The 10,104-nt window shown below is 55.4% G+C and overlaps 1 protein-coding gene across 1 annotated transcript; it reads right to left on the bottom strand.

The window, feature by feature from the left end:
• Positions 1 to 940: 940 nt before the first annotated feature.
• On the bottom strand, positions 941 to 9,906 carry EMWEY_00025160 (DNA polymerase I, putative; the record flags this gene model as incomplete). Its single annotated transcript, XM_013481022.1, has 11 exons — positions 941 to 1,857; positions 2,025 to 2,437; positions 2,676 to 2,757; positions 3,007 to 3,128; positions 3,316 to 3,540; positions 3,730 to 7,913; positions 8,290 to 8,429; positions 8,640 to 8,780; positions 9,013 to 9,121; positions 9,507 to 9,697; positions 9,873 to 9,906. The coding sequence occupies 11 exons, from the start codon at positions 9,904 to 9,906 to the stop codon at positions 941 to 943; spliced, it is 6,558 nt and encodes a 2,185-aa protein (XP_013336476.1).
• Positions 9,907 to 10,104: the final 198 nt, after the last annotated feature.

Raw genomic sequence — 10,104 nt, forward strand, 5'->3', positions numbered from 1 at the left:
AAACCGAGAGATCCCCTAGGCCTTGTGAGCCAGGAGCTTTAGCTGCTGCTCTTTTGCAGCGGAAACAGGGTGTTTAAGCATTAAATTGTTCACAAAATAAACCAATAATTCTATTTATGCTCCATTTGTCTCCTGAAAACAAATTAGGCTTGCCTTTCGTGCCTCGAAGACAATGCCGACGCCCCCCACCCCTCTTGCAGGCAGGTGACTTCATTCTTCAGGGAACTTCGCAGACAAATGTGTTAAATAGCCAGCACAAACGCTACGTATAGTGATTAAAAACACTCTCTGTATTACTATTAGCTGATAGAAGTCGTTTCCCTCCCGCGCGACATGGTGGGGCCAGACGATGTTCCCCCTATTTCGTACTTTTCTGCTGCTAACAGCGCACGCCCTATGCCACTAGTGCTCAACGGTAGCATTTATCATATTTCGTTGCAAATACCATGGGGTCGGCTGTGTGAGCCAGATCCCCTCCCAATACGTCTTAACTGCGTGTCTTTCGTGCATTTAAGACCCGGCCCGCCAAAAAAAAGAACATTCAGGCCTTTAAAGCCCCGAAGACCTTGCAGGCACAGGGCCACCAGGCACTGCAGCGAATCTGCTGCTCGATCAAAACCTCTGCATGCTTGGTGAATAAGAGATGAAGACAGAGCAAGCCACCTCATAGATGGAGAGGCGACCGCGCCGCCTGCGGCAGATTGGTCCGCGCCCCAGCTGCCATGCAGTGCATAGTAAGGAATGTCTTCAGAGAGAGAAGCAGGTGCTGTCTGTCTCCCTGCCTAGAATGCCCAATGCAGAAGCAAAAAGGGGCCCATGTAACCTGTTGAGCTGCACCAGTAACACTGAGTTGCATGTGCAGCAAAGCCTCCTTGGGATACATTGCTCGTTTACTCGGTGCTTTTACAGGGAAAGCATGCACAGAACCGGTTGTGTCCCCTTAGCAGCAGCACCAGTCTCGACCCACCTTCGCACTTGTAGGCAGCTCACGCTGCAGCAGAGGGCGCAGCCACTCAAACTGGGGCGGCAGCGCAAACCACTGGGTAGTCTGCCTAGGTGTGGGGCCCCTTTTGGCGGTCTCGGAGGCCCATATGCGCAGCGCCGCCTCGTCACCTGCGGCGCCGCCGCTCTGGGGGTCTCGCATATGTTTTTGAAGCTCACATAGAGCAGCGTAGCGGTCCAAACAATCGGTCTCCAGCAGCAGCAACCCCCATGCCCGCTGCATCACCGGCAACACCAACTCCAAAACAGGAGAGATATCATCTCTGTGGACTTCAAGCAGCAACTCGTCGTGGATCTGCAGCACCACTTGGGCTCTCAACGGTCTCTCCAGCACGTGTCGTCCCCAGGCAGATGATGCTCCGTCTGCTGCTCCAACTGTATGCGCATGCACCGAGTCTCTTAGGGCAAAGGCCCGCTGCTGCTGCAACTGCAGCAGCTGCTCCACTCTCCCAGTGACATACTTCATGATGTCCGCCGCAAGGCCTTGAATGGGGGTGTTCATTGCCTGTCTCCTGCAGCGGCCTCTCGCGCTGCCTCTCTTGTTGCTTGAAGAGACACTCTGCTGCTGGTGCTGCTCCAGAGGGGCCTTTGCAGCTCCAATGCGGTTAAGAAGAGCTGCAAGCTGGGGGTGGGCTCGTAGAAGTTCCTCCACGATGTCCGTGCCCTGCAGCCGCCTGCTGCGGCCTACAAGGGTTTCTATAGTCCCAGTAGCCTCTGCAAATTGCGTGTGAGTTAACATGAGGCTCTGTACCCCTTGATATTCGTTAAAGAAGCAGTTAATGAGGCGGCGTGCGTCCTTTAGAGGCACCTGCAGCTGCCGAGACAGGCCCCCCTCTGTCTGCCCATAGAGTATCCCTGCGCAGGCACGCCAACATAGAGGCACACACCGGCTCTCCAGCAGCTACTAGCTGCCCATATGTCTGTGGTCCCTTCAAAGAAAATGAGAACCTTAAACGTAGTTTGCGCAGCCAGCGTTTCACTTAGTACAACGGGCTGTTTCTGCCGATGGGGCTGCTGCTCACCATATGTGACAGTTTTGGCCATGCTGCGCAGCTCCTTGGTGACGTCTTCGGGGGGACAGTTGAATAGACGGGAGGCTGCGAGCTGGAAGGTGTCATAAGAGCGTCCCTCTGTCTCCTTGTCTCTTCTGCCGCCTCGCAGATCCCACAGCAGCTGCGGGTCGTTTGAAAGATAGGCCAAGATGTGCAGCTCCATCTGTGAATAGTCCACCGAGACAAATCGCCACGGAGACATCGATCCCGATCCTGTAGCGGCGCCCCCAGAAGAGGCTCCCGGGAACCCTTCAGAGGCGGTGAGGCTTGAGGAGACACCTGGAGACGATCGCGAGAGGCTGCTGCTGAGCAGGTCGTCGCTGCTACAGTTGAAGGGATCCTCTACCTTGCGAGGTGTCACTGGAGAGGGGACAAAGGCTCTTCTGCGGAGACAACAAACAACAGCAAGCACCTGTAACCCACATGCACTAAGGAGCCCTAGGGACTGAAACGCGACACCAGAAAGAAACGTGGTGGGAAAGGACATCTTGCACGCATAAACCATACGCGCTCCAGCAGGAGCGCCGTCGGAAAGGTACCAGTCTGGGTAGTAGCAGCAGCTGCAACAGCAACAGCAGCAACAGGACGGCAGGTGCATGTGTGGGGTGCCTGGTAACCTACCGGATCCAGCGCCATTCCTCCTGATGATTTGGAATGTTCTGCAAGTTGGGGTTGCGGCAGGCCAGGCGCCCAGTAGAGGCCCCTGCAGGGAACGCAAATGGGTGAAGAGGCAGGTTTGGTTCTTAGAGCCAGCATACAGCAATAAGCAACACGAGCGAACTGGGCAACGAACGTGCCCGAGCATTATATGAAACAGCGCGTACAAAGCAAAATCCCAGCGTTTCAGCAGCAGTGCTGCTGCACCGCTGCAGGTGTGCTGGCCCATATGACAAATCTAAAGTTTTTTGGCAGAGGGAACAAGAAGACCACTAAAGCAATCACTGCAAGTCACCTGTTTGCAGCAAGGAGACATGAATGCGCTGGGTCGAAGGGAAGATGTAAGCCGGCAATGTGACAAAATAAGTACTCAAGAACTTGTGACTCGAACGATAATCCAGCAAGCAAGACAGCAGCCTGGAGTAGCAGAAAACACGGGCAGCCTCGAGACACAATGACAAAAAGCAAGTCTCTACCACTCCACATGCACTACTGCTGCTGCGCTACTGCAGCAATGCTGCAGCAGTCTTGCTGCAACGAATCAGGTACCTAGACGCCCGATGACGCACAAAGGAAAAGCAGCACAAGCTGAGCTCAGGCTTACTCTGCCACTTGCCGTGCATGAGGGTCCTTCTCCTTCGAGCGAGCCTCCCGAAGCAACGCTTGCAAGGCCTCAGCCCCTGTAGAGCGGCTACTGCTGCTGCTGCTGCTTCTGCTTTTAGCCTTGCTGTTGCTTCTCGGCGCCTTGCCGTCAGGGTCTGCGGCTACAGAGACGGCAGGCGATGAAGGAGACAGTTGGAGATCATCGAAGAGAACCGTTGCGAGTTGGCTGCAAGAATAAACAGAAAGAAACGAGGAGAGCAGAGAAAGGCCTACAGCAACCAAGCAACAGGTGCTGCGGCGGCCGTCCGGAGATATTTGCTCCCCCCTCCGGAGACTGTGTTGGTATTGTTAATACTACCGTCACTTTCACTGTTGTCTAGTGGTAACAAAAATTTATCGTTGATTGTCTCTGCACCTGGGAGAATTAATGTTTACATCTGTGCGGCCTGTAAGCTCTTCTATAAGTTTCGCGATTCGCTGCTCCAGGTATCTCTGCTCCTGAAGAGCCTCGCTGGGGTCGCCAGCTGCTGCTCCTGCTACTACATCTGCTGCTTCTGCACCAAGGCGGGTAGCAAGCCGCCCCGGTGCAGCGGCAGCAAGAGCAACACTAGAAGCATCAGCAGCAGCGCCAACACCAGAAGGAGCGCAGGCTGTTTGTTTTCCTTGGGGTATGCTCCCTTCGAGGAGGTGAGGAGGGTGATGCGTGCTGTGTCCCCTTGCTGCTGCCTCGTCCTCCACTGGGGGTCCGTTCCCGCGTTTTTCGACCCAGCCGCGTTTCAAAAGAGGCACCGAAAGAGACAACCCCCTTCTCTCCAGCGCAGCCAGAACAGGAATGAGGGGCCTCTCGACATGTGCCCATACTCCCCAAGACAAGCTGAGCGGTTGTGCTGCTACCTCGGCGACGTTCGTGTCAGTTTCTGCCGCCTGCTGCTGCTGCTGCTGCAACATGCTGTACTGTTGCTGCAGCAGCACAAGTGTGGCCGCCCCCCGCGCCTCACAGAAAGCTGCAACGTCCAGCGAGCTAAGCTCTTCGGGACTCCGTGGGGGGCAGCACTTTTTGAATTGCTGAGGCAGTCTGACGGAGACGGAGAAACACCCGGAGTGCGCGGCAAGATTCGGCGACCTAGCAGGAACATGCACAACAACAGCCTTTCCGGTTGCTGCTCCTGTAGGGGGCCTCACAGGCTGAAAACACACGGGCAGAGGAGTGGCCCGGGATGCTACACCTGCTGCAGTTCCTGCTGCAGTTTCTGCTGCCGCTCCTTCTGTTTTCGCGGCAGTTGCATTGTCCCTGCACAGCCCGCTAGGGGTGCTGCAGCCTTTGCTTTTTTCTTTGCCTTTCCCGTCTTTATTTCTGCTTCCCGCTTTCTTTTGCGGCGCTCTGCTGTACACTCCCCACCCAAAGCGCCCGAAGAGACCCTGCTGCAGTTGCTGCTGCTCAGGCGGCAACAGCGAGCATCGCGCATCAGCGAAGCAACGCCACGGTGGGCGAACGCCGGAAGTCCGCCTGGGCGCCCCAGTTTCTGCAGAACCAGCAGCAGCAGCTGCTGCTGCTCCTGCTTCCTGCGAGGCCTTCCGCGCACTGCCCTTCACTCCGGCAGCAGCAGCCCGTGAAGCTGCAGCTGCTCCAACCATTGTTGTCAATATCGTCGAGCTGTATGGAGACGCTACAAGAGCGCCCTGAGATATTATGTCGTCTTCATGCTCATAGGCGATATCTTCAGCCATGCACGGTGGTCCCCCTCGCCTTCCTGCTTCATTTACGGGATCGCCACTGGGCCTCCTCTCGGCCGCGAAGCCACTTTCTGCCGCTGCTTCTGCTTTGACGCTCGCACATGTATTGGACTGCTTCTTCTTTTGCTGCTGCTGCTGCTGTAGCACCTCAAAGAGGGCTGCTTGCTGAAGCAGCTCGGAGTTCCCTGGGTCTGCACCATGCAGCAGCCAGGCCACGACGGACGTACAGTGCAGTTGCGCTGCGGGTGGAGGGGACAGGCCGATGTTGCAAAGGAGGTGCAGCAGCTGCTTTGCATCGTGTGCTACCCACAGCAGACGGGGCCCCTCACCTGCCGCTGCACTTTCAGCCTCCCCTTCTGTCTTACATCCAGCAGCAGCACCGGCAGATCCAGAAGCAGGATCAACAGAACAATCGCCGCGCAGGCACAGGCGCAGCACCTCCATTGCAGCGACGTCCTTCAGCAATTCTGGGACTGCAAAATGAAAGTGTAAAATATCCTCGGCATTCTCCTGTGCCTGCTGCTGGTGCAGCTGCTGCTGCTGTTGTTGCTGCTGACGATTGCAGCGCAGAAGCTTTAGCAGACCTGGAGGAAGGCGAATGCTGAAGGACAGGTGAAAAGGCAGATAGGCGCAGGCTGGGGTGTGATCCCCCTGGGGAGAGGAGGCCAACCAGGAAACAGCCACCGGCAGTAGCAGATCGCCGCCAAGGTAATAAGTTGGCTTGCTGCTCTTCCTAATGGTGAAGTTGCTGCCGCTGCTGTTGCTCCTTGTGTTCTCGATGCTTCCTCCCACTACAGAGAAGCACATGTCCAGAGGGTCGATCGGGAGGCGTTCAGGTAAGTGGCGGAGGCACTCGTCAGAAGATGCATCAAGGCTTGCATAGGCTGTTGCAGCTAACGAGTAGTTGCTCCTGCTGCTGCTGCTGCTGCTGCTGGTGCGCGCATCCGCGTGCTGCAGATGGGCTAGATAGCTGAGACAGAGACACAGGGTGCTTTGCAACGCCTTGGCTTGTTCTAGCGGGGAGGGGGGAGGAGACGATCCCCAGCATTCGATGGGCGGCAGCAGTAGCCCCGGCAGTGCTGTTTCACCCGGTGCTGCGTCAGCTGTTGTCTCTTCCCTCGCTTCGCAACCTGCTTCTCCAGCAAATACTGCAGCGCACGCCTCAGTGCCACTACCATCATCTGTTGCTGCTGCTACTTCTGCTGCCATGGCGGGGGATGATGTTGCTGTTGGCGCGGGAGGTGCCGCAGCAGTGCGCCTGGCATGTGTCCGCCCAGCGCGGGTGGCAGCTGCGTTCAGGATCGATGCTGCTGATGCAGCTGCTCCCACTGCTGCTGCTTCGATGGCGGCGGTTGACTGCTGCTGCTGTTGCATGTGCAGTAACAACATGTCCACATGATGCTTCTCCACCGCAAACATTGAGCGCATCTCCTGATTCACCTTCTGCTCTGTCTCCTGCTGCACCTGATGCTGTACCCCCTGGTGCCTCTGTTGCCCACTGGGATTTTGCATCTGCTGCTGCATCTTCTGCTCCAGCTGCTGCTGCCAACCGGTACCTGCAGCCCCAAATGGGGCATCAACGCTGAAAAACGTGTGGTGAGCATCCGTATATGGGGGGCCCTTCTCGATGTCTAGACCAACAGGGTCCACACCAGCAGCAGTAGCTAGGTGATGCTGCTGTTGTAGCTGCAACGGAGAGACTGTCTTCGCAACATTCAAAGAGCTGCTGCTACCTTTTGTACTGCTGTTGATGCTGCCCGTGCTGCTAGTGCTGTCATGGCTGAGGCGGCTACAGCTGCTGCTACCTTGGCTAACCAGCATTTCAGTGCAGCAGCTGCTGCCAGTGGTGCAGTTGCTGCTGCCTCCGCTGCCGTTGCTGGCGTGCCTCATCTGGGATGATGCAGTCAGGGTTTCTGCCGGAGTAGTTGCTGCTGCTGTTGCTGTTGTTGCTGCTGCTCCACGGATGAGAAGGCGGCGTTGCAATGACCCGCGTGCACACTGCAGCAGACTGCGGGATCTGCATGCAACCCCAGCAGCGCTGCTGGATGCCCCAGGCCAGGGGACAGCTGGAGCTCCCAGGGCCCCCAGCAGCAAGGGGGCTCGTGGGGCTACCATCCACGCTGGCAGCAGCGAGGATATTGTACTCAAGAGCCCCCAATGCCCGGTTTTGCTGCTGCTTGATGGCGATTGCGCCGTCGCTGGTGCTGCCACTCTTGCAGGCGTTTGATGGCTCTGAATTGGTGTTGCAGCCTGCCGGGAAGAAGATGTCCCTCGTAAGATTGCTGTAGCTGCAGCTGTATGCACAGGTGCTGCGCCCAAGTCCCGAACAGTGCCCACGCATCCAACCCCTACGTTCGTGCAAGAAGCAGGAGAAGCAGCACCAGTTTCATCCGATGTTGCTACTGGAGCTGGTGGTGCAGCTGGTGTTGCCGATGCGTCTCCTCCAGGTGCAGCAGCGGGCATTGCTGCACCTGCTACTGCTGCTGCAAAAACAGGTTCTCCCGTGTGTGCTGTGGCAGCCTCGTGTGAAATTGTTGCACCGTGCGCTGCTGCTGCTGCTCCATCTCCGTCTATTATTGCTTCAGCAGAAGATGCTAAATTAGGGGACGCTATAGCAGATGCTGGGGGCGCAGCCGCCTCCGCTTTGTCCCCTTCGGGATTCGCTGAAAATATCCTGGGCTCTCCATCAGCATTCACCGCGGAGGGTGTTGCAGTTTCTACAGTAGATGTTGCTGCTGCTGCAGATGCTGCATTGTTTGTGCGCTGGTCCTGGCCTTGCGACTGAGCGGTAGGGCCCGCGACTGACGTTTGCTGCTGCAACCAGCTATGGGCGTTAGGTGTCTCCGCCTGTCCGGCTTCAACCCACTGCAGCAGACGCGGAAGCAGCAGCAGTCAAAAGAAAATACAACAGGAGACAAACCTTCCAAAGGACACTGGTATGAGGGGATGGAGATGGAGAGTAGAGAGAGCTTGCGGCGCAGCAGCTAGCAAACAGAAAACAAACAGATGAAGATACGAGATGTAAATGAGGAGCACAAACCCACGCTAGGACTGCAAAAGGAAAAGCAGACACTAGGTGGAGAGATAGAGACACAGCAGACCAGCAGCCGACGCAAGCAGCAGCAGACGCAAGCCGCAGCAGACCAGTTCTGCTTGTTTAGCAAGGTTGTAGGGGGCGAAGTGCCTTCGCAGTATCTGCAGAGACACTGGAAGGAGACGAAAGGCACCGATGTTGCAGCACCGAGCTGCGGGGACAGCTGCATTTAGAGACACCAAACGGCGGTTGGTGCGCCACTGCGGGAGGAACTCCTGCAGCGCATGCAGCTGCCGCTGCTTCAATGACAGCTGCTGCAGATACGTCGGAGACGCGGCCTCCCATGCCTGCGAAAGAAAGCGCAAGGAAGCACCGCTACGCAGAAAATCCTCAACACTAAACCCTAAACCCTAAGGAATTAACGAGACCCAGCATACCCTAGTAGAACTTACGAAGACCTCAAATACATTACTGAATCCTTCTAAACCCTAGCTAACCCTACCCGACGAATACTGAACCCACTCTACCCTCCTAAACCCTCCTAAACTTTCCTAAACCCTCGCGACGAACTTCAAGGTTCTCAACTGCCTGGAGGAGTTTGCGTGCTGCAGCCGCTCCGATCCCGCGGCAGCCGACGATACCATCGGCTCGATCCCCCACGAGGGAGAAGAAGTCCAATAACTGGTGTGGCTCCACCCCTAAAACCCGCAGACCCACGCACACAGCTCATGCATGCATGCAGCAACTGCAGCAACACAGCCAACCCTATTAAAGGCACCGGCTGCACCAAACAAACCCCAGAGAGACCTTCTATACCCAAGCCCTGAGCCCAAAGCAACCCTGACGAGGCAAACGAAACCCTACTAAAGGGTAGTAAACTAAACCATAGAAGAGCCAAGCAAAGTGTAGTAAACAGAGGCGACTGCTTACCGTATTCATCGCGAACGAATTGGGCGTCGAGGATTTGGCACTGGCGGTGGAGAGCCAACAGGCTCACACGGGGACTCGACCGTGGAGACTGATAGTTGTAGCGCAGCAACTGTAACAGAGATAGACAGACAAAGAGAGACATAGGCAGATGTTGGCAGGCATAAGGAGATATAAAGAGACACAAAGAGAGGCACAAGAAGATAAGTGCTGGCGAGGCAGTACACAGGATAGAGGGTAAAGAACAAAAGACGGGAGATACAGACACGATGGGATACAGAGACACGAAGGAAACAAAGCAGCAAACACAGCAACCACCAAAACAGCAGCAATTGCCGCAAAGAAGCATCAGAATAACGGAGACACTGAGGAAGCATTACGATCAGAAACCGCAGGAAACATAACAGCAGAGACAGAAGGAAGCTAAGCAGCAAGGGCAGCAAGTAAGACAGCAGCAGCCACAGCAGCAGCAGCTGCATCAAGTACATAAATGGTACCTGGAGCAGATCCTTGTCTACCGTCGCAATATAAATTTCCTCTATCTCCGGTTTCAAGGCCCCCTCCCCGTCCCCCTGTTGCTGCTGCTGTTGCTGCTGTTGCTGCTGAGCGTCTCCTCCACAGAGACGGTCAACAAGAGTTGCGATGACGTCGTCCCCCTCAACTCCCTCCACTTCCAGAGGCAGAAGTCCTGAATGCATGCATGCAGCACAGCAATTACCCAATAAGATAAGGGACCCTAAGTGCAGGAGGTGCATTACCAAAGCCAACAACAGCACGAGCATTAGCAGCAGCAGCAACAACGACAACAACAACAGCAACAACAACAACAGCAGCAGCAGCAGCAGCAGGAGGAATAGTAGTACCTAATGCACAACATAGTACTTTAGCTTTTTGCATTTGTTCAGTAAATTCAATTGGCGGATGTGTTCGATGAATTTTATATAAATTAGAGACAGCCAATCGAGACGAGCGACCTGTTGGGTGGTCAAAGACTACAGCCATATAAGAAGGAGACAGACGACGACGGATCTGTATAGGAGACACAATATTCATATATAAGGAGACAATCTATATATATATATATATATATATATA

The sequence above is a fragment of the Eimeria maxima genome, genomic scaffold (assembly GCF_000499605.1).
Source record: "Eimeria maxima Weybridge genomic scaffold, Emw_scaff264, whole genome shotgun sequence".
NCBI lineage: Eukaryota > Apicomplexa > Conoidasida > Eucoccidiorida > Eimeriidae > Eimeria > Eimeria maxima.